The following is a 25,123-nucleotide window of genomic DNA, read 5'->3' as shown; positions in this document are numbered from 1 at the left end:
CGATGATGCCATTTTCAATTTTCTAACATGTCAAGAGGTAGCATGGTGCCATAGGAAGGACATTGTATTGTGACAGAAGATTGTGAGTTTTGTGTTTTCCATTAACTAGCTGTGTGACTTTGGGTAAGTCATTTAATATTTCTAGTATTAGGTTTCTTTATCTGCTTAAAGGATTCTAAATAATGTTTCCTATGTCTTGTAAGTTCTAAAAGTTTTTGATTCTAGGTTTCTTCCATTAACATTTCTGTAAATTGGTGACTTTATATTTTTCATTCTTGTTCTTATTCATTCCTCTCTACTCCTGATGTCTCTCCCTATTATCTCACTCAATCTACCTATGAATGTCTTCCCATTCTACTTCATCTGTCCAAATTCAATCTATTCCCCGGACTTAGTTCAAGTACCATCAACTCCATAAAACTTTTGACTCCAAACTAATCTCTCCACGCTCTGAAATTTATTGTCCAGGAATTATTTAATGATTTGCTGTCTTTTTTTAATTATGCTATATTTTACTAATCAGATAAGACTGAAAACTCCTGGGGCACTAAATTGACTCCATTTCAAGTTTCTTTCCCTCATCAATTCATTCTTCACTTTTATTCTTAAGTGATTTTCAATTTATATTCACACAATAGACAGATATGACTATGTCACTCTCCTACTAAATAATTCCATCGTGTTCCTATTGTCTTTAGGATAAATATATACACTAGTTTGACTTATAAGTCCTTTCACCACTTGGACTGAACATATTTTTCCAGTCTGATGCATTATCTCCCCTTCCTGTACTTTGTGAAAGAGCCAAATTGACTTTTTCTCTGTTTCTCACATACCATTCTATTTCAAATCTCTGCACCTATATATAGGCTATCCCTCATGCTTGGAATTCAGCTCTTACTATCATTTTTATAAAATCCGTCACTTTTTTTTTCAAAAACTAGTTTAAGCATCACCTTTTTTCACACAAATAAAGTCAGATCTAAACAACTGGAAAAATGTCAATTGCTCATGGTTAGACTAAACTATTATAAATGACAATTCTATCCAAATTAAATTACTTATTCAGTGCTATACCAATCAAGCTACCAAATAATTATTTTACAGAGCTAGAAAAAATAGTAACAAAATTCATGTGGTATAACAATAGATCAAGAATGACAAAGGAATTGAAGGAAAAAAACGTAAAGGAAAATGGCCTAGCTGTATTAGATCTAAAGTGATACTATAGAACAACAGTCATCAAAATTGCCTGTACTGGTTAAGAAATAGAGTAGTGGACCAGTGATTTAGAATAGATACAGAAGATACAGCAGTACATGTCTATAGTAATCTATTGTTTGACAAACTGAAAGACATAATCTTCTGGGATAACAGCTTGCCATTTGACAAAAACTGCTAGGAAAACTGGAAAATAGCATGGCAAAACCTAGGTATTGATACTCATCTCACACCATATACCAAAATAAGGTCATAATGGATACAGGATTTACAAATAAAAGGTGATACGGGGGTGGCTAGGTGGTAAAGTGGATAGAATACTGGCCTTGGAGTCAGGAGTATTTGAGTTCAAATCCAGCCTCAGACACTTAATAATTACCTAGCTGTGTGACCTTGGGCAAGCCACTTAACCCCATTGCCTTGCAAAAACTACAAAAAAAAGGTGATACTATAGACAAATTAACAGATGAAGAAATACTCTGTCAGATCTTTGGAAAGAGGAGAAATTTATGACCAAACAAGAAATAGAGAACATTATAAGTTGTAAAATGAGTGATTTTACTATATTAAATTTAAAAGCTTTTGCACTAATATAACCAGTGCAACCAAGATTAGAATGTAAACTAAAAGGTGAACAACATTTTTCACAGCTAGGGCTTCTGATAAAGATCTCATTTCTAAAATATACAAAGAATTGAATTAGATTCATAAGGTTACAAGTCACTCCCCAATTGCTAAATGATCAAAGAATATAAGCGAATAGTGTTCAAATGAAGAAATTAAAACTGTATATAATCATATAAAAATGCTTCAAATTATTGATTAGAGGATATGCAAAATAAAACAGCTATGAGGTACAGATTGGCTAATATAGTAAAAAGGGAAAACAAAGAATGTTGGAGAAGTTATGGGAGGACTGGGACATTAATGCACTGTTGATTGATCTATGAACTAATCCAACCATTTCAGAGAGCATTATGAACCTAAGATCAAAAAGCAATAAAATTGTTCATTCCCTTTGACCCAGCAATAGTAATACTAGGCCTATATCCAAAAGAAATCATAAAAAAATGGGAAAAGTCCCATATATTACAACATATTTGTAGTAGCTCTTTTTTTTGTAGTGGAAAAGAATTAGAAATTGAGGGGTTGCCTATCAATTGGGGAATGGCTGAACTTGTTTTGGTAAATGAATATTATGGAGTACTATTGTTCTTTAAAAGACCGTGATTGGTAGGACTCTAGAGAAGGATAGAAAGAATTATAGGAAATGATGCTGAGGGAAGAGAGTAGAACCAAGTGAACATTTTGTTTCACATTAACAACATCGTGAGTTGATGCAATTATTATGGATGCAGTTCCTTTCAGCATTTTAGAGATCTAGGAGAATACTGGGAGGCCTGTTAGGAACAATGCCATCCACACCTGGACCAAATAACCCCCCCCCCAATAAAAATACAAACCAAATCTGAATAAACACTATATTTGCTTTTTTAAAAAAAATTTCTTATGTTTTTGCTTCCTATCTCATGACTTTCTTTTCCCTTATTCCTAATTTCTTATACACAAAATGATGAATATGTAAACATGCTAAATACAAGTGTACATATACAATGTTCACTAGATTGTTTGCCTCTGAGGAAAGGGGAATGGAAAGGGAGGGTGTAACATAAATGTGTAACATAAATATGCATGAATGTTTTCAACGAATGTTGAAAAACTTTATAACAAATAATTGAAAAACAAAATAAAATGTCAATTAGAAAACTAGTCATTGTAAATTCCAAGTTTTAAAGAGAGATATAAGTTTACATATGTGTGGTCCTTGATTTAGAGAGAGAAGATATAAGAGGAGAGGGAGAGGGGAAAATTTTCACATGGGCACCATAGCATAAACACTAGGATAGATCTTGCAACCTGATTACTGATGTCCCTACATATTATCAAATGAAGAACAATGAAAGACTGAAAGATTAGTTGTTATTGAGGACATCAATAATCTGCAGTTGCAATTGCCTCCAACAATCTATTTGAAAATGAGATTGCACTGGGTGAGACTGTAACTGGCCTATCACCTACAAATCACTATTTCCTTGAACCCAAGTTGGTCAACAAATCACTCATCATCCCAGTCATGCTCCACCTTGAGAGAGAATTGGACAGCAGTTGAATTACCGACCTTTGAACTGGTTCCATTCATAACACATAGTGAGGAATGTAATTTATCTTGCAATCCTCCCTCTGAATTCAGTTTCAGTTTTCTGTTTAGGTTTCTATTCTGTAGCAATTTTTTTTTCATAATTTCTGTCTTTTTCCTTTTCCCTAAAAATGCTCATGTATAAACTCCTGTGAGTTCTTCAAATATTTGAAAACAGCTAATTTGTTCTCATGAAATCTTCCCCACTCCAAGTGTCAGTATTTTGAAATATTTTAGGGATAGGATATGGTCACTTTTGCCTGAAGACTCCTTTCCTATCTTTAAATTTTTTTTAAAATTTATTTTCATCCATGTATATTTTTAAGTTTAAAATTTTCTTCCACCCTTCCTTCCCAATCCCCTCCCTTCAGTGGTGAACAGTCAGGTTAGCATTGTACACACATATTTTAATAAACATGTTTACAGATTAGTAACTTTCCATATAAGGAATTAGGATTAAGATAAAGAGATACATAAGAGATTTTTTAAATAAAGTGTTCATTCTGAAGGGTTGTGTGTGTGTGTTTTGTTGTGTTGTGTTGTGTTGTGTTGTGTTGTGTTGTGTTTTGTTTTCTTTTGTTTTGTTTTGTTTTCCTCTGGATGGGGATAACACAGTCCATAGCAGATCTAGTATGGTTGTCCTAGCTCTCTGAACTGCTGAGAGGAGTTGCTTCCATCAAGTTTGTTCAACTCAGTTGTGAGTTGTGTTATTGTGTTGCTGATGTTTACATTGTTCTCTTGATTCTACTCCCTTCACTTAGCACCAGATTCTGTAAGTCATGCCATGCTTCTCTAGGGTCTGACCATTTATGCATTCTTAAAGGATAATCGTATTAGGGTGGCTAGGTGGCTTAGTGGATAGAGCATCAGCCTTGGAGTCAGGGGTACCTGAGTTCAAATCTGACCTCAGACACTTAATAATTACTTATCGGTGTGGCCTTGGCAAGCCACTTAACCCCATTGCCTGGCAAAACCTAAAACAAAACAAAACAAAAAGAACAATCGTATTCCATAGTATTCATGTATCATAACTTGTTTAGTCATTCACAATTGATGGGCATCCCCTCAATTTTCCAATTCTTTGCCATCAGAATGAGAGCTGTTATGAATATTTTGTAACGTGGGGGCTTTTCCTTTCTTTTATAGTTTTTTCTGGATATAGATCTAGAATTGGAATTGATTGGTCAAAGGATATGAACAATTTTATTGCTCTTTGGGCATACTTCCATATTGCTCTTCAGAAAGGTTGTATATGTTCACAACTTACCAGTAATGCATCAATGTCCCAATTCTTCCATAACTTCTCCAACAGTGATCATTTTCCCTTTATCTCATCTTGGCCAATTTGATAGGTGTGAGATGATATCTCATTGTTACTTTAATTTGCATTTCTCTAATCAATAATGATTTGGAGTATTTTTCTTTTGATTATATATAGCTTTAATTTCTTCATTTAAAAACTGTTCATATCTTTTGACCATTTATCAATTGGTGAATCACCTGTGACCTTCTAAATTTGATACAATTCTCTATTCTAGAAATGAGACCTTTATCAGCACTCCTAGTTGTGAAGATTGTTTCCCAGCTTTCTGCTTTCCTTCTAATTTTGGCAGTATTGATTTTATTAGTGCAAAAAATTTTTAATTTAACATAGTCAAAATCATTTATTTTTGCAGTTTATAATATGCTCTAATTCTTGTTTGGGAATAATTTTTTCCCCTTTCCATAGATCTGTTTTCCATAGACCATTTTCATGGTCTTTTAATTTATCTATAGTGTCACTCTTTATATCTAAATCCTGTACCCATTTTGACCTTATTTTGGTATAGAGTATGAGATATATATCTAAATCCTGTACCCATTTTGACCTTATTTTGGTATAGGATGTGAGATATATATCTAAATCCTGTACACATTTTGACCTTAGTTTGGTATAGGGTGTGAGATATGGATCTATGTCTAATTTTTGCCATACTATTTTCCAGTTTTCCCAACAATTTTTGTCAGTGAGTTCTTATTGCAAAAGCTGTTGTCTTTGAGTTTGTGAAAGTAGATTGCTGTAGTCATTTCTTGCAACTTCTTTTGAACCTATCCCAATCCATGGATCCATTTCTCTATTTCTTAACCAGTAGCAGTCAGTTTTGATGACTGCCATTTCATAGTACAGTTTTAGACCTGGTAGGCCACCTTCCTTTATATTTTTTTTCATCAGTTCCCTTGCTATTCTTGCCCTTTTGTTGCTCCAGGTGGATTTTGTTACTATTTTTCTAGTTCAGTAAAGTAGTTATTTGGTAGTTTGGTTTGGCACTGAATAAGTCATTTAATTTGGGTAGAATTGTCATTTTTATTATATTAGCTCGACCTAACCATGAGCATTTGGTATTTTCCAATTATTTATATCTGACTTTATTTGGTTGAGGAGAGCTTTATAATTGCATTCATACAGTTTCTGGGTTTGTCTTAGGAGGTAGATTCCCAAGTATTTAATATGAGGATCAAAAAAGATAATATGTGTAAGTGCTATACAAATATAGCTGATATTATTATCATATAATCAAGTACATTTGGAAATATCAACATTGCTTTTGCTAGAGAACTTACAGGCTCTATATGGGGGGCAGTATAGTATAATACAAGAGAGTTGGACTAAGTTACTAACATTTAGATTCAAACCTGACTTCTGATTGATATTGCTTATTTGAACCAGGGAAAGTCTGTTCAGTGCTTTAAACTGCAGAGAATGTGTTGTTCTTCATTGGCAAAAAAAGAAAGAAAGAAAGAAAGAAAGAAAGAAAGAAAGAAAGAAAGAAAGAAAGAAAGAAAGAAAGAAAGAAAGAAAGAAAGAAAAAGAAAGAAAGAAAGAAAAGAAAATTACAGGTTCAGATTCTATAACTAAAGTGAGTAATGGGTTAGACCTTTGATTCACATATTACCACAAAGAAGAAATGATAATACCAGGGCCTATAGATTAACATTGACTAATAAGTGTTTTTAATTCAGCAGGCATTTCTCTAGAGGCTAACATATAAAAGTTTTGAAAGAATCTCCAGTAGAAATGGAAAAATAATTATTGCTCACATTTGCATATTATTTTATGGTTTGCCAAGTACTTTACTCCCCAAAAAACTGTGAAGCAAATAGGTAGTTCAGATATGATACCCATTTTATAGAGGAATTGAAACACAGGCCCCTTAATTTGCCCAGAGTTAAACTTGATCAAGGCACGACTCTTTAGACCCCAATTTTAATGCCTCACAAAAGAGAGTACTGAATCTCATGGATGTTTCAGTTCAATGGAGATGGTGATGGTGGAGGGGAGAACACTTGCATACATCGTAAATTAGAGCCCCCCCCCAAAAAAAGGAAACTTAGAGGCCATTTATTTTTAATTCCTTGGTTTGCAGAGGAAGAAATTGAGGCCTTAAGAGAAGTTTATTTTTAGCTGGAAGAAATTTCAGAAGTCATTTGGTCCATATCCTTCTGTAGATGAGATGAGGAAACCGAGGCCTAGAGAAATTAAATAATGTGTCCATGGTCATAATAATAAGTGGCAGGACTAGTCCAGAACCCGTGTCCATCATCTCCAAATCTATATGATAATAATAGAGTCAGAATGTCTCGTATTAGTTCTGGTACAGTAGCCGTTTCCAGCTGCAATTCCTGAATTTTAGCCAATCTGCTCCAGAAGTGTCACCCCTAGGCCTAGTAGCTCTAAACATTATCCCAAGGGGATACATAGAAGCCAGTCTCCTCCAGCCCCACCCACTTCGGGCTTCCAGGCAACCCGGGCTAGGCTTGGTCTTGGGGTTTCATTGTTTACAGTGTTTGTTTCTATGCCAGGGACCAAACAGGAAAACCTGAACACCCCGGGCGCCCCTTGCCCACGGCCCCAAGGAAGGGCGCCTGCGGCTTCTGCTGCCGCCGGGGCCGCTCCGGGCACTGACCGCGCGGCCCCTGCCGCGCCCAGCCCCCCGCCCGCCTCCCAGCTTTCGTTTCTCCGCGAGCCGTGCCCACTCCGGGGCCTCCCTCCCGCTCCCCCCCAGCCCCAATCGCTCTTGGTTTCGTTTCTGGGTTGTTTCCCTCTTTCCCACACCTTATCTCGCCCCCGGGGGCGGGCCCAGCGGTCCCTTGATATGGCCCTCATCCCTGGCCTGGGCGGCTTCCTTCTCCGCCTCTGGGAGAGGATGCGGCCGCAGGTGGCAGCTGCCCGCCGCCAGGCCTCCGCTGCGTGCCCGCCCGGCCTGGGCCAGGACCGCTTCTTCGTCGCGGAGCTGCCGGACTCGGGGCTGGCTCATTTCGCCCTCTGCCTTGACGCCGGGGACAGCGCCGGCGGACCCAGCGGGCTGGAGTCGCTCCTCCTCCGGCCCGGGCGCAGCTACTCGCTGTGCGTGCCCGCGGCTCCAGGTGCGGGCTACTCGGGCAGGATCCGGGCTGCGCGCCTGCACCACCGGCTGCTGCAGCAGCTCAGCCAGGACCCTTTCCAGAAGTGCCAGCTGCGGCGCCTGCTCTCCTACTCCCCGGAGAGCCCGCCGGTGGTCACCGAGAAAGGCTTCATCCTCTGGGATCCCCGGGACTGCCTGAAGACCCAGCGCGCCTTGGAGGCACTGCTGCGAGGCTGCGAGGCTCCGCGCCCGCAGCTGGGCGTGTTCGAAGCTGACCACAGTGGCCTGCTGTGGCAGCAGCTGTGGGAGCTGCCAGAAGGAGCAGGAGATGAAGGGCTGAAGCTAGTGGGCAAGCTGCGAGTGGTGCCCACTGAGCAGCCCCCGCTGCACCCTTCGGTGCCAGACCTGCCCATGTCGGTGGTGTTTCCCAGCCTGGAAGAAGCCCGAAAGGTGTTTGAGGAGGTAAGAATTCATCATCAACCTGGAATGGATTGTCCTGAAAAAAAAAAAAATAAAGTTTAAGGTATCGCAAATTAAGGATAATAAATTTAGAACTGGATGGGACAACAAGAAAAACCTTTTCATTTTATATATAAGGAACACAGGTTTCATTAAAGGTAAATAATTTTTTTAACATAGGAGGTTAAATGACTTCTCCAAGGTCACACACAGTTGGTAAACTCCTAAATTGGAATTCAAACTTAGAACCTCTCTGATGTCAAAATCATTCCTTTTTCCCCCCCAGTTTTTTTAAAAAAAATCTAATCCAGTCTCCTCATTTTATAGGTGGAAAAACTGGCAGTAGACGTTGTAGTTGTTGTTGCTCTTATTTAATCCTGTCTAACTCTATGACCTCATCTGGGTTTTTGCTTTCTTTTTTTGGCAAAGATACTGGAATGATTCACCAGCTTATTTTACAGATGAGGAAATGGAAGCAAACAGGGTTAAATGACTTGTCCCAAGTTGAACAGTTTGTAAGTATTTGAGACTTGAATTGAGCTCAGGTTTTCCTAATTCTTGTTTGATACTATCCACTTCCCCATTTAACTCTCTTAGAGGTTATAAGAGAATAAATTTAGCTGTAGATTATTCCTAAATTGGAGATGTAGAAAGAATTTTGCACATAAATTAGTCAAGCATCCCTTCCCTTTTTTTGTGGAGAGAGAAACTGAGGCCCTAAGATATGTGATTTGTCCAGGATCATATAGTTGCAGAGGTGAAATTTCAACCCAGCTCCTCTGATTTTAAATCTTGTACCCTTTTTAACTAGATTTGCCTGTCATTTGGCATTTTATCCCATAAGCTTTTTGCTTCTTACCCTTTCCCCCTATGTTTTACTTTTGATTTTAGTTTAACTCTCCCTGTTATTGATTCTGGACTGGTAGATTTCATGCAGAAGAAGGTTATACTTTGGAAGAATGAGATCTATTTATTCACATTTATGAGAAGTGAGGGTTCTGGAAACTTGGATTCTAAGCAATGCCCTGGTGGTAATTGATTTTGTGGTGTTAGGCCAGTCTCAAGACCTCTCTGTACATTACTAAAAGGGATGATGAAATCTTAGAAGAATTACAGGATAAAAAGATGGAACCGGATATAACTTTACAGATGAATTAGTCCACTTCTCCAAATTGAAGCCCTTGAAAGAGAAATGACTTGCTGAAAGGAAGTCTTCCCTTTTCCTCTACTGTGAGAGATGAACTGAGGTAGAATGAGGTGTTCTTGAAAAATATGTTCAGGGGCAGCTAGGTGGCACAGTGGATAGAGGACCAACCCTGTAGTCAGGAGGATCTGAGTTCAAATTTGATCTCAGATTCTTAATAATTTCCCTGCTGTATGACCTTGGGTAAGTCACTTAACTCCATTACCTTGCAAAAACAAAAAAGAAAAATTAACAAAAAGAAAAAAATGTGTTCTGCTATTATGATTATAATATTCATGGTGCTATTCTGGGTATCATGGCATCATCAGAAAGAAGATCCAGATTCACCTGTCAAGATACTTAGTATAATGGGGTACAGCACTGACTGATAATCAAGTGCTTTTCATATGCACTAAATATAGGGCACAATTATAAGCTTTGTGTTTATTATGATCTTGGTCAATTCATTTCACTTTATTCAATTAATTGCTTCATCTATAAAATGGTGTTAGTAACACTTCCAGTAATAAGCTGATAGGGATGTTTGTGAGGATCAAAAGGAGATAATTTATATAGAGTACTTTAGTCTTATATCATCAGTCAACCAACTAGTTAATCAACTAATCAAAGAGCATTTATTAAATGACTATTACATGCCTAGAGGAAGTTAGGTGGGTCCAGTCAGGAAGACCTGAATTCAAATGCAGCCTGAGACACATACTAGCTGTGTGACCTTGAGCAAGTCACTTAACTCTGTTTTAATTTTCTCATTTGTAAAATAAACTGGTGAAGAAAATGATAAACCACTCTAGTGTCCATGCCAAGAAAACCTCCAAATGGGGTCATGAAGAATTGGACACTACTGAGCAATAACTACAAATTATGTGCTAAGCACTGTGCTAGGTATTGGAGATAGAAATGCAAAAAATGAACAGTACTCTGTTGTAACACATTGGCAGGGGGTAACACCCAAACAGACAAGTATATATACATATATATATATATATATATATATATATATATATATATATGTATAAACATGGTGAATGGATATAAAGAGAATAAATGTAATAAATATAAGTAATAGTTAATTGTAGTCTACATAACATCAAAGCAATTAGAGGTGGAAATAACCTTAAATATCATCTCAGTCCAAACCCCTGATTAAACAGAGGAGGAAGCCAAGGCTCAGAGATGATAAGTAATTAGCTTAGAGTTGCAGAGATGGAAACAGAGCCATTAGATTTGCATACTGGTGATCTGACTCCAGAACTACTAATTGATCTTTTGCCTATATTGTGCTGATACTTTTGCTACACAAATATGAGTTGTTAGTATATTTATTATCTGTTACTGTTGTTCATTCTGATTAACAGTTTCCATTAGAGAGAAAGCTAACAGTGCTTGCCTTAGGAGGAATATATCCCTTCTCCCCAAAGGAAGAACTATTTCAAGCTGAAGTCATCGAAGCAAGATGCCCATCCTAGCCATAGTTTTTGCTTAGTGTTGGGATGGTAAGCATCAAGGAGCTTTGAAATTTTAGAGTCAGTTCTTTCATTGGAAAGTTGATGCATTTGGTGATATAGATTTGATCAATGAAAGTTTCCATATTCATAGCACTCTCAGTTTCCATTTCTAAAGCTATATTCCTCACAGAGATAGAAAAATTATTTCTATTTTTCAGATGGGACCCCTGAGATGTGAAGTATTTACCCAAGTCAAAGAGTCAGTGAGTGACATAACCCAAGTATCCTGAACCTAACTAGGACTCTATCCAGCACTCCATTGATAATACCTTTGGGTTTGTTTCATAATGATTACTGAAAGAAAGAGTATTTACTCAAAATATATCTAAACAGCCCCAATAAGTTAGAAAGATTAAAAAGATAAAGAGGGAGATAGTCTTTATAGAGAGTAACCTGCAAAACTCAGATTTTTTCTCAATCTTTCCTCTCCTGAACATGAAAGTCTAACTAGGACCATGTAATTGATGATAATAATTAAATAGTAGCAGATGTTTTTGATTCATTCCAAAAAAGGGCTTTTTTTCTAAAGTTTTCAACAACCAGAATTATAATTATATTCACTTCCCAGTTTGATTTGTTTTCCTGAATCACTGATATGGTGTGGCTATATAGTAAGGTGATTCTTTTTTTTTTAGTCTATCTATCTATTTACTTATTTATTTATTTGTTTGTTTGTTTGATTGCATATTCATTCATTTATTTGTTTGTTTGTTTATTTGTTTGTTTGTTTATTCAATTTTTGGAGGCAATGGGGTTAAGTGGCTTGCCCAAGGCCACACAGCTAGGTAATTGAGTATCTGAGGCTGGATTTCAACTCAGGTACTCCTGACTCCAGGGTCAGTGCTCTATCCACTGCGCCACCTAGCCACCCGAGGTAATGTCTTAATAATTCAGACAGATCAGAGAACTCCAAATGTATGTTGTGCTTCAAAGTTAAAAATAATTAAGGCTGTTTATAGAATATTTTGAAACTCCTAGATAGCAATTTCCTATATAAAACTCTGACTATATCCAGAAAAAGAATTTAGAGTCATCCCCTTCATTTAAAAAAATTTAAGTTATGAGTATAATAATTATCATTAACAAACATGAACATTTCGTATGGTGAGAAGAATAAAAAAGGATATTGTATTTGAAACTTATCTCCTGGTACATACAATATATATTTAGAATGTACATTTAATTCACATGATAGTATCAGAAATACTGTTTATTTGAATTACTTAGTAAATTCATATATTTTTTAAAGAGGTTGAAACCAAGCCTCAGAGATATGAAGTGAGTTGGCCAAGGTCACACAGCAATTAGTAGTGACACAGAACCAAAAGTTAAATCTCCTAACTCAGGTCTCACATTATTCCAAATAAGCCAGGATGCCTTTTTTTTTTAAAATTACAGTCAAGTAATGATAGTGGCAGCTCACATTCTCTGATGCCTAAAAGTTGACAAAGAGTTTTCCTCAAAATTTATGTGTATTTTGCAAGAGGAAACTGGTCGTACAGTTAGCAAACATCAGAGTCAAGATACAAACTGAAATCTCTTCAGCTTATGGTACAGTAGAAAGAATGCTACATATGAAATCACAGACTTTTTGATTTTTACATCTTACTCCTATTATCTGTTTGATACATATTAGTTGTGTGATAAGCTTGCTAAAACTCAACTTTTCCATCTTTATGATGGTTATTATAAAAATAGCTGTAGTAGCCACCATACAGAGTGGGTGGGATGTTAAGGGACAACTAGTATCTCTTATGTGAAGACTTGCCAAGTCCTTTTTGGGGCTGCTCTTCTACTTTTGATGTCCAACTGATCATGTAACTCTCCTGTGGTTCCATGAAACCATAATAGTGCAGCATTTACACTGCTAAAATAGTTTTTTACAGATAAGTTAAGCCAAGTTGAGGGTAACTTACAGGTCTCAAATCAGACAATGAGTTAGGGGGATATCCCCAAATATGTGAAGACTTGCTGATAAGACTGGGCTGATAAGAACAATTTGTTCCAGTGACTATGAAGGTGACTGAAATAGGCACCATGGAACACTTAGAGCTTGGTCAGACATAGAAGACTTCAAGGTCATCCACTGTATCTTGACCTATCACCAGTCCTGTTATCCCTTTTCTTTTGTGATTTTGATGCAAGAAAGCTTTCTCTTACAAGCAGGAATTTTTAACTTGGTTCTGTGATAAGTTTCAGTAAGTCTCTGAATTAGAATGAGAAAAAAATCACACTACTAGAGGCACCAATCTCTAAAGGAAATTTAGCATATCCTTCAAACATTTAAAAACATTACCCTGAAAAGGAATCCGTTGACTTCCCCAGGCTGCCAAGGGGATCCATGACACATAATAAAAAAAATATTAAGAGCCCCTGTTTTAGAGTGAAAGGTACAGAAGGAAGTGGAACCAAAATAATGAAATGTGCTCATTATCAATGGGAACAAGGTTTGTCTGTTTTTCTAAATAAATAAAACTGGATGGGAAGAATTTTATATCGTCCAGATTTGGATCAGGAAGAAGACAGGATCCTTGCTAAGCAGGCTGTGTGGACAAGCCAGGGTTATTAAAAGGGATCATGGAGAGTTAGATTATGGAGCTGGTTGAGTGGGGAACCTTGTGGCTCATGACAGGGAGTTGAATTGCCCATGGAATAAAACTGTCATTTTTAATCTATAAAAATTACTTCTCAATTAATAGGATGGAAAGGATGAGGAATGAACCTGAGAGAAGGAGTTATGAAAAGGTTGAACTCTCAATATCACATTAATGTCACTCAGTATCAATACTATCATAAGAAAACTGAATTTGGAGGTTCAAAACCTGATTTAACATCTTATTACCCATTGGACTTACTATCCATGGAATGAGACAAGTCACGGAATTTCTTGGATTTCTTGTCTTTCAATTGAAGGGGGGTGGATTAGATGACCTTTAAGATCCCTTTAAGCTCTAGATCTATGATCCTAAGGTGTGAAAATGGGGGGGGGAGTTAGGCATGTGGGGAGGGGGTAGTAACCTCATTCCTAAAGGTAGATTTTCTTAGGGGAAAGTCTGAGAGATTGCCAATGGGCAAGCTGTGCATGAAAACACTTTACTGATTTAAGAAACTCATCACAGGAAGGTGGCTCACTGAGTGATGAATTTACTTGTCCACAACAATGCTCCAAATCAACTATTAACATACATATATAGTATATATACATACATAACATGAATATATAGTATAGATATACTATACATACATGTAAATATATGTAATAAAGTATGGACCCTTTAATTGAAGTATTGTTTTAAAAGTGTTAATTTGTTTGTATGACTTTTAAAATACAGATTTTATTAATATCATTTATTTTTACTTCTCCTTCTTCCTCCCCATTCCAGAGAGCCATCTCTTAAATTAAAAAAAGGTGAAAAAGGTAAAATATATACATATATATTAAATATAATGAATAGAAGAGCAGTGTTTCACACCCGTGGTTTCCCCCACTTCTGCAAATTTCCAGTTATGTTATTGTCATCAATGTGCATATTATTTTCTTAGATTTTTTCTACCCTATATCATTTCATATCTCTTCCCATTCTGTGCTTTATTTATCATATGCATTTCTTACTGAAATATTCTATAATGTCCATGCACAACAGTTACTTTAGGCATTGTCAGTCTATAGATATCTGCTCTGCTTACAATTCTGAAAAAAAATCTACCACAAATGTTTTAATATATATAGGACATTTTTTTACAACATCGATCTCTTTTATAGTAAAGACCTAACAACATGAAATTTTAAGACACTTTCTATAATTTCCACTTGCTTTCCAGAATTTTTTTGACCAATTCTGCTCATCAGTACTTGTGTATTCTTGGTCTCCATGGGTCTAGACAATATGGTCTTAATTTATCTTAAACATGTCTAATGGGATTGTTTTAAGGAAGGAATATGTTTTAAGAACTCATGAATGGAAAAATGTCTTTACAGTGTACATCTTTAATTCCTGAAGCCCAAGAAGTCCTTAATCTGGTGGATAAATGTCCAAAGAATATCCAGAAAGGAAAATTCCCTGTCATTGTCATTGAGGGCTTGGATGCTACTGGTAAGAGACTATTTCTACAATCATAAACTGCAATAATAATTATGGAATTTGAGTTCATTTTCAATTCATAAAGTGTTCATTAAGTTATTTTGTGCAACACACTATAAGTAAATTCTGGGGATGCTAGGATGAAAAATGATATAGTTCTTATTTTTTATGTTTTGCCTAATTCTGGTGACTAAGTCATTTTTTTTTGTGTGTGTATAAAATTCAGGCAAAACTACAGTGACTGAAAAAGTTGCAGAAGTACTGAATGCTGTCTTCTTAAAGTCACCTCCACCCTGTGTCAGTCAGTGGAGAAAAATATTTGATAATGAGCCCACGATCATTAGACGGGCATATTACTCTTTGGGAAACTATATCATTGCTTCTGAAATAGCTAAAGAATCTACCCAGGCTCCTGTGATTATAGACAGGTAAGTATAAACATATCTTTACATCTCATACCTTTTTTCAATGAACTTTTTATAGACAATATTTTTAATAAAAAAACTAGACTGGCATATCCTTATGATATTAAGGTTTATAAATTCCTCTCCACTCAATAAGCCAGGTAAAGTAGTGCAAGGGGGTAACAAATAGTATTGAAAGATTTTGACTGATTCATTTCTGAGGCCCCCTCTGACTCTCAGTTTATGAATTATTATCCCTATTATATAGATAAAAGAAATTGAGGTTTACAGTGAAATTGAATGACCTGTCATTTCAGTTCATAGAATTCCAAAGAGTCAGAACTACGACTCAGTCTCCATGACCTTTCAATCAGATCTTTCTTAAAACCATACAAAATAGTATCTTATTATCATAGGTAGCATTTATATTGGAGTTTAAGGTTTACAAAGCACTATACAAATATTATCTTTGTTGATGCTCCCAACAACCCTGTAATGTATGTCCTATTATTATCTTTATTTTACAGATGAGGAAATTAGGACAAAATTAATTTGAATAAGATCCAAAAACTACTAATCATATGAGACTAGATTTGAAATCAGATCTTTCTGACTCCAGTTCCATTTGCCCTATGCAAACTTTCAACTAGCTGCCTTTGCACTCTAAGGGTTGAAGGCATAAGCTTTTAATTACCCATATCCTTGATGTAATATAGAATTTGCTGATCAGGGGGATATTTAATCAGAGTAGGCCTCAAGCAATAAAAAAATTACTTTTCCTGAAAAGAACTAAGATTCAGAAAAGAATGAGGTACCATTAGCCTTTACGATTTGTTACATTATTCTCAATTCCCCAGACAGAGTTTACCAGTGAGCTGGTTTACATAGATTGTATTATTACTGCATTATTACTTGTCACCTGTGGTTATTGAAGTCAACTAGTACTTATTGTCTGTTATTTGCAGGGGGATTCAAAGAAGGGAATGATATAGTCCCTGTTCTCAAAATGCTTTTAGTCTGATGAGGGAAATAACATACTAACAGCTACATACAAACAAGATATATCCTGGAAAAATTAGAGCAGGGGTAATCACAGAGGGAAGGCACTAAAATTAATGAAAACTGACAGGCTTCTTGAAAGATGGGATTTTAGCTGAGACTGAACCTGCTCTCTAAAATTCCTAATGTTCTCTTAATTGACAAATCTCCATCCTTTCTTGATGGCTGTGTGGCCTTTGAAACTATCACCCTCTTCTTGATACTCCAAGTTATGCCCACAAGACTGGGCCTTTTTCTCTTCTCCCTCCATACTTATTTCACTTGATCATCTCATCAGCTTCCATGGATTATCACATGCACACTGATGACTCTCAAAGCTACTCATCCAGCTGTGCCTTCTCTGCTGACCTTCCAGTCTTACATCTCTAGCTACCTATTAGATATCTTGAGCTAGATGTCTCAGAGACTTCTTAAATTCAACATGTTCAGATTCAAACTCATTTTCTCCTCCAAAGCTTCCCCTCTCCAAACTTCCCTATTCATGTTAAGGACACCACCATCCTTCCATTTATATAGGCTCATAACTCATCATCCTTGACCTCTCACTCTTTCTTACCTACCATATCCATCTGTTGGCATGTCTTTTGGAGTTTACCTTTATAATTTCTTTAGAATGTTCCCCCTTTTATCACCTTTCACTTCTACCATCCTGGTGCAGGTCCTCATTTCTTTGCACTTGGACTATTATGGCCTTTTTTTGGATTTCTCTCCCCACTTTAATCTAGTTTACACATAGTTGCCAAAGTACTCTTCTTAAAATTCATCTGACCTTATCACCTTTCTATTCAAGAAACTCAAATGACTCTCTATTACCTACAGGATCAAATAGAAAATACTTTGTTTGGGGTTCAAAACTCTTTAAAACTGAGAACGCTTTCATCTTTCCAGTCTTCTTGTATCTTATGCTCCTTCAAGTACTGTGAGATTATAACTTTTGCTTAAATAAGAGACTCCACCTCCCAATTCGAAATGCTTTCATTGACTGTCCTCCATTCCTATAATGTCCTCTTCTCCCATGTTTACCTTCTGATTCCTTCAAGTCCCAGCTAAATTCTCATCTCCTACATCAGTGGTATAAAACTATAGAAATAGGGACCATTAATCTCTACATAAGGATCCTTGTGTGCTATATATTGACTGCCTAAAAATGTAATGTTTTATATGTTGAAATGTATTTCTATTTATTTTTTTAAATATTTCCCAAATATATTTGAATCTATTCTGGCTGTATCCAGGAGTACTTTCAGCAGCATAGGTCCCCAAGTTTGTTATTCAATAATCCATTAAGTTTTCTCTTTTGTACTCCTGACTTATTGACAGTTTAGTTTTTTTAAGGAGATGAAAATGTCACCTTGTCAAATGAAAAGGTGAAACACTTAACTATTGTTGTCTATGCAGTTTGGATTCTTATTCACAGAGTCTAATGAAATTCATCTTTTTATTCCAAAATCAAGAAGGTCACTGTGACCTAGTTGAAAACAAGGTATACAAAATTAATCTTGCACTTAGAAGTGGTTAAGGTACACAATAGAAAAATGTCAATTTTTAAACCAACAGTCTGCCAAAGTTTAAAATAAAAGTTTATTAAAATAAGGTAATAACAATAACACTCCCAAGTGACTTAGAATTCCCTTCAGCAAATATATATCAAGCACCTGTCCTATGTATCATCACTGATAATCTATGTAAAATGCTCTCTAAACATTACAATGCTCCAAATATATGAGGTATTAACATAATTGTCATCATAACTTTTGTTTAGAATTTTATGATTACATAGGGATTTGTCAATGTTATTGGACACTGCCATAGTAAGGGAGAGGAAGGTAACTTGATTGAACATATCACCATCTATAATGACCTTATTTTCTTATCAGTAGAATTAAAGATGGGAAACATGTGATAATCTCTAAGGTCTCTCCTAGATATAATTCTTTGATCCCATGGTAGCCTAGGCTCATATATTGCTCGTAGGTATCAGAACTGGGATTTGAACCCAGGTTTCCTTAAAAAAAAGTCAGATTACTTTCCTCTCCTTTTGATAAAGCTGATTTTGGAAGCCATCTAGGCCAGTCTTTTACCCCAGGTTCAATGCTAATGATACTGTCCACAAAAGATCATTTAGCCTTTATTGCTTAAATTTTTCATGTATTAGGAAAGTCACTACTTCTTATCCTTCCAGGTACTGGCATAGCACAGCTGCTTATGCAATTGCCACTGAGATAATTGGCCTTCCCCACTATCTACCTCCAGTTCATCACCCTGTGTATCAGTGGCCCAAAGACTTGCTCAAACCTGATATCATATTGCTGCTAACTGTGAATCCTGAGGAAAGGATACAGCGGATCCAGGGACGTGGGATAAGTAAGACAAAAGAAGAAGCTGAGCTGGAGACCAACAGATTATTTCGTGAAAAGTATGTCCTAGTTTCATGGCATAACTGAGTTGAGGCTGGAAGCCAGGAATGGGAGAAATCTATTCTGTCCAAGGTCAGGGGTTTCTGGAAGCTTCACTAATCAGGATAAAGTGATGTGTGGGTTTAGGAATGACAAGTAGATGGAAAGGTAGGAGAAAAGGGAGAAAGGAAATGAGAAGTTGCAGATATTACAGAAATCAAGTTAATTTAATACAATTCACTTCAATAAACTTTGTTAAATGTATAATGATAACAATTTTTGTTATTTACATAGTATCTTTTTTCTAATTGATATTTTATTTTATTTTCCAATTATATGTTATGAAAGTTTTTTAACCTTCATCCACATACATATTTATAAGTTACACCAGTAATTAAGCTGCAAAGTCTATCCTAATGTTTATGCTGTGGTGTCCATGTGAAAATTCTTTCCCCCTACTTCCTTCTCCTCTTATCTTTTCTCTTCTCCCCTCTCTTAATCAAGGACTACACTTATGTGAACTTATATCTATCTTTCTTTAAAACTTGTTTACAGCTACTAGTTCTATATTTTGGATTGACATTTTATTTTCTTTTTTCCATTACATGTTATGAAAGTTTCTCAGCATTCATCCACTTGCATATTTATAAATTACACAATTTTCTTCCACCCCTCTTCCCTCAGTGGCAAACATTGTACATGTACATATGTGTTTAGCATGTTTATATATTAGTCATTTTCTTTATGAGGAATCAGGACTAAGGAAAATGAAAGAAAACCATAGGAGAGGAAGGAAAAACATAAGAGAAATTTTTAAAAAGTGAACATAGTGTTCATTCAGACTCTGTAGGTGTTTGTTTGTTTGTTTTGTTTTTCTTCCTCTACATGTGGATTAGCGTTGTTCACAATAGGTCTCTCAGGTTTGTCCCAATGCTCTGAACTGCAGAGATGAGCTACATACATCGAAGTTGAGCAACTCACAATGTTGTTGTTACTATGCACAATGTTATCGTGTTACTGATCCCCTTTCTTGGTACTACTCCCTGTAATTCTTTCCATGCCTGTCTAGAGTCTGAACATTCATGGTTTCAAGTAGAACAATGATACTCTGTACCTTTAACCTAAGTGTATCTCCCTGCTTCAAATGTGTTTCTTGTTAACAACATATTGTATGATTATGATTTTTAATACATTTTGCTATCCACCTCAGTTTTATGGGAGAATTCATCCCATTCACAGTTACAGTAAAGATTAGTAAATCCTTATTTCCCTCCATGTTATCTTTCCATGTTTATACTTTTCTCTTTCCTTTCCTCTTATTCCTACTCACCAGTGTTTTTCTCCCTTTCCTCTTTATCTTTTCTTTTAAGTTTTAACTTTGTTTACTTTCACTTATACTTTCACCTTCCCTTTTATTAGTCCCCTTTTCCCTTTTCTTTCTCCTTCTCAACCCCTTTTTTCCTGTAGGGTAGCATAGATTTTATACCCAATTGAGAATGTATATTATTTTGTCTCTGGGCCAGATCTATTGTGTAGGATTTACTCAGTGTTCACAGTCTCTCTTCTTTCCCTCTACTATAATAGGTCTTTCTGCCTCTTCAACTGTTGTTATTTATCCACTAATGTCTAGCCTTCTCCTAGTATAGTTCTTCTTTTTATGTTTGTATTGTTTTAACCTACATTCCCTTTGTCAAAATATAGATAGAAGTACTATCAATCAAAGGTTGAATGATTGATAAGCAACATTGCCTCATAAACACTAAGTACCCTCCCCTCTTCTGTCTCATTGGAATTACACTTCTCAGGAGTCATGAATCACTTTATAATTATAATCACTTTATACCTTTCTGCCTTTTCAAATAATCCTCTGTGTACACACACTCCTCATGAGCCAAAGTATCATGCAAAGTCAAATCATTTCATGAACCATTTCTATCCCCCTAAGCATCCTTCCCCAATTGTAGCCAAAGTTTCAAGCAAAGCATTTCTTATCATGATGTTTTCATGTCTATTCCCTCTAAGTATACTCTCTCCCTCCATCTCCATAGCACTCCAACCAGAGCTCTACATCTCTCCTCAACCAAATTGTCAGAAACATAATTTCCCACTGTCCCTTTAGCACTCAAACCATACTACTAAAAACCCTCATAAAGTTAAGTATGGATTAAGATTAAGATCCCTTCCTAATCTCTTTATGTCCAACCCTTCTAAGTAGATTCCACCTACTGCCCCTATTATTCTATAAATGTTTAATAACTAGTAAAATAAAGTCACTGCTTATTTAATTATAAAGAACTTCTAAGTACTTTAATTACTGGAACAACTTGAAGGTCGTTCTTAAGAATTTTGGCATTGATTATAAGGCATGGGAGACATTGGCACAGCACAGGGTGCCTACATCAGAGGACGTGCTGAACTTTATGAGCAAGACAGAATTAAAGTAGTTCAAAGGAAAGGTGATTTTATATATGTTTACCTGTACTATTTGTGCCTTACCTGTGGTAGAGTATTCTGAGCTTGTATTGGTGTGATCAACCACAGTCAGATGCACTGTAATTTGTCTCAAACATAGTGATGTCATTTTTCTCTTCTAAAATTATGAAGAGATTACAATTCTCAAGAGTTACAAGTAATATCTTCTCTTTTTTGCAATTTAATGTTCTTGACTAATATTTATTTTTTTCCTCTTTCTATTTATCTTTTTATGAATCTCTTGAATCCTGTATTTGAAGATTGAGTGCTCTATTCAGTTCTGGTCTTTTTATCAGTCAATTTTGTAAGTTCTCTATTTCAATGAACAGCCATCTTTTCCCCAATAGAAAATGCTGAATTTTTCAGGATAGTAAATTCTTGGTTGTAAACCAAAATTCTTTGCTATCCAAAAATATCATATTCCAGGCCCTCTGATCCTTTAATGTTGAAGGTGAGAAGTCCTGTATAATTCTGATTATGCTCCCTTTGTATTTAAATGACTTCTTTTTTCTAAAATACTTGCAATTCTTTTCTCCTTTATTTGAGAATTCTGGAATTTGGCTTTGATAGTTCTTGGAATTTTTATTCTGTGGTCTCTTTCTGTTGATGTTCTGAATATTCTTTCAAGGACTTTTTTTGTCTTCTTGATCTAGTATATTTGGATAGTTTTCCCCTGATTATTTCCTGAAAGATATTTTCCAGATTCTTTTTTGATCTAAGTTTTCTGGGAGATCAATAATTCATAAAGTTTCACTCCTGATCCTATCTTCCATGTTGTTTGAATTTCCTAAAAGGTCCTTTACATTATCTTCAATTTTTTCAGTCTTTTGACTTTGATGTACTCTTGATGTCTCAAAAATTCATTCATTTCTATTTGTTTAATTCTAATTTTTAAGGTTATATTTTCTTTAGTTAGCATTTGTGTTTCCTTTTACAGTTGGTTAATTTTATTATTTCTTGAGTTATATTCCCTTTCCAGTAGGTCAATTTGAGATTTAGATGAATTACATTCCTTTTCCCAGTTGATCAATTTTATTTTTTGAAGAATTATATTCTTTTCCCAGTTGGTTATTTTTATTTTTAAAGGAGTTTATTTCTTTGGTCATTTCTTTTTTCCATTTTTTCTTCTTCTTCTCTTCTTTTGTTTTTAAATTATTTTTAAGCTCTTCTCTGTGGTTTTGGATTTGAGTCCAATTTATAAGATTCATTTGAGACTTACCTAGGTAATTTGTCCATGCTTTCTTCTTCTGAGGTGGCATTTTTATCATCTCCATCTGCCTAATAGTTTTCTATAGTTAGTGCTCTTTTAGGTTTTTTTGTTCGTTTTGTTTGTTTGAGCTCTGCTTCTAGGGTATAAGGAGTATAGACCCAAACTTTTTGGGCTGAAACTGGCATCCGATGACCAAGATGTTACCTATGCAGCCCAGATATTATCTTTTCAGAGGTTTGTTTCCTTCTTTATGTGTTGGTGCTTCCTATGCAGTGATTTGTTCCCAACCTAGTCCTGTCTTTTATCCTATTGTTCCCAGGGTTCAGACTTTGCTGGAGTTGGCACCTTTCATGCTGACTTGCTATCTAGCTGCCAGGACTTGGCCTGCACCATAGCTAAAAGCCTCCTGCTAATTTTCCCATGTCCAGTCTAGCTGGGCTTTACTTTTCCTTTTCCCCAAAAGACAGACCTTCACATCAGATCCTTCACATTGTCAATGGCTGAAAACTTTTTCTATCTTTTTTTTTGGTGGCATCTTTAGCTTTAATGTCTGGGTGGAAGTTTCATTTAGCATTGTGTGGGGAAAAGTTCTGGGAACATGCTAGCTTTATGCTGCCATCTTGATTCTACACCAGAAGCTATTTACATATCATTTTATGGTTTAAAAAGCACTTACCAATACCATTTCATTTGATTCTTACAGCAACTCTGGTATTTTTATTATTTCCAATTTCCAGATAAAGAAGTTCAGGTAGGTATAGGTTAAGTGACATGCCCAAATTCACACAGCCAGTAAGAGTCTGAGGTCAAATGTGAACTCAGATCTTCTAGACTCCAGACACATCCACCATATACACTGTACCACCACACTACAACTATTGTCATCTAGTCACTGGGCTAAGCACTGTGAACAAGCACAGTGAAACTCTGCCTTCACAGAGATTATATTCAACTGGGGGGGGTGAAACATTCCAAAATAAGTAATTTCATGGGAGAGGGAGAACTAATGGATGGAAGGAAAAAGGAAGGTTTCAAGGAGAGTAGGATTCTTGAGCTGATAACTGAAAAAAATTCTGAGAAGAGGGATAGAGAGAAAAGGCATTCTGGGAATGGGAGCTAATGGCTTGTACAAGGGCACTGAAATAAAAGAGTGAATGGGTAATTCAGAAAACTAGTATAGTGTGTCTGGAATGCATGATGCATAGAGTGGGATAATTTGATATAAATCTGGAAAAGTGAAGTTTAGTCATTGAGAACTTTAAAGGTCTAGGTGTTTGTTTTTTATTCTTGAGGCAAGCAGATGCATTAGAATTCAGCAGAGATTGAAGGAACAGAATAAATGTGAATTAAGATGGCACGAGATTCAACAGTATAAGATAAATAATTGCATATGGAGAGTGAGTGTGGAGAATAAAGGATCAATCAGTCAACATTTAGGAAGAACCTACTATTTGTCAGACACTGTACTGATCATTAGGGATATATAAAAATGGCGAGAAGAGGCAATCCCTCCATTTAAGGAGTTCACAAACTAATTGAAGAGCTCAAAACTCCCTAGTTTACAAGCCTGTATGGTTGGAGAAATAATGGTACTCTTAACAGAAGGAAGAAAATTAGGAGGCAAGTTGGATTTATGAAGAAAGAATGAATTTCATTTGGTCAATTTTTTAAGTTAGCTATGGGACAGCCAAGTGGCAATGCCAAGCAGTTAGAAATGAAGACTGGAATTTTTCTTTTTACCTTTGATGAAATTTGACTTATATTAAGGTAGGCCAAAATAATGACTAGAGGGAGAATTTTAAAAAATATATAATGTCTGGATTTTATCCATTCAATCACTTACTCTCTGTCATGAACACATATTATTAAAAATTAAAGAAAACTGATCTGTTAACATAAGCAAATTAAAATACAGATGTATCAATACAATCTGAACAATTCCCCATTCTGGTTTGGATGTGAAAGTGAGTACTCAAAAGTTATACTGTTAGGGCATGGACCTTCCTATTTCCAGAGTCTAAAAAAATACCCACTTCTTGATCCCCCCCACCTCAATAGACACTAATCTATTAATTTATACCCTAAGTTTATCAATGCATTACTAGAAAATTTACTGCCAGATGTTGATATTTTTCAACCATACAAGTCACAGTGAAAAGCAAGGTGCTGTGGATAAGGTACCAAGGTTGAATTAAGGATCCTATCTTTGAATCTTGACACTTTTTTTTGGTAAGGTAATGGGATTAAGTGACTTGCCCAAGGTCACAAAGCTAGGTAATATTTAAGTGTCTGAGGCTGGATTTGAACTCAAGTCCTCCTTATTCCAGGACAAGTGCTCTATCCACTGTGCCTACTAGTTGCCCCTGAATCTTGACACTATCCTTCTGGCCATTGGTAAGTCATTTAACCTGAGATCACAGTACTTATACATATAATGGCTTAAATGATATCCTATAGTATTTACCTCCTGGAGTCATTGTAGCTTTCAAATGAGAGAATGTATGTAAGGTGCTTTATAAAGTGAAAACTCTG

At 36.0% G+C, this 25,123-nt stretch overlaps 1 protein-coding gene across 3 annotated transcripts in view; it reads left to right on the top strand.

Annotated features, from left to right (window-relative positions):
• Nucleotides 1–7,510: 7,510 nt before the first annotated feature.
• The window catches only part of CMPK2 (cytidine/uridine monophosphate kinase 2), a 46,176-nt gene continuing 28,563 nt past the window's right edge, over nucleotides 7,511–25,123 (top strand). Inside the window, exons 1-5 of one of the 3 annotated variants that reach the window (XM_074209603.1) lie at nucleotides 7,511–8,262; nucleotides 14,948–15,062; nucleotides 15,277–15,478; nucleotides 18,696–18,929; nucleotides 24,919–24,985. In XM_074209603.1, coding sequence (XP_074065704.1) covers nucleotides 7,552–8,262; nucleotides 14,948–15,062; nucleotides 15,277–15,478; nucleotides 18,696–18,929; nucleotides 24,919–24,958 — 1,302 coding nt within the window. In that variant the 5' untranslated portion in view covers nucleotides 7,511–7,551 and the 3' untranslated portion in view covers nucleotides 24,959–24,985. The remainder of the gene's footprint in view (nucleotides 8,263–14,947; nucleotides 15,063–15,276; nucleotides 15,479–18,695; nucleotides 18,930–24,918; nucleotides 24,986–25,123) is intronic. The other 2 variants (XM_074209604.1, XM_074209602.1) reach the window with 2 other exon arrangements.

The sequence above is a fragment of the Macrotis lagotis genome, chromosome 1 (genome assembly GCF_037893015.1).
Source record: "Macrotis lagotis isolate mMagLag1 chromosome 1, bilby.v1.9.chrom.fasta, whole genome shotgun sequence".
NCBI classification, from domain to species: Eukaryota; Metazoa; Chordata; class Mammalia; order Peramelemorphia; family Peramelidae; genus Macrotis; species Macrotis lagotis.
The sequence above is the reverse complement of the archived record's forward strand: the minus strand, read 5'-3'. Positions and strand labels throughout refer to the sequence as shown.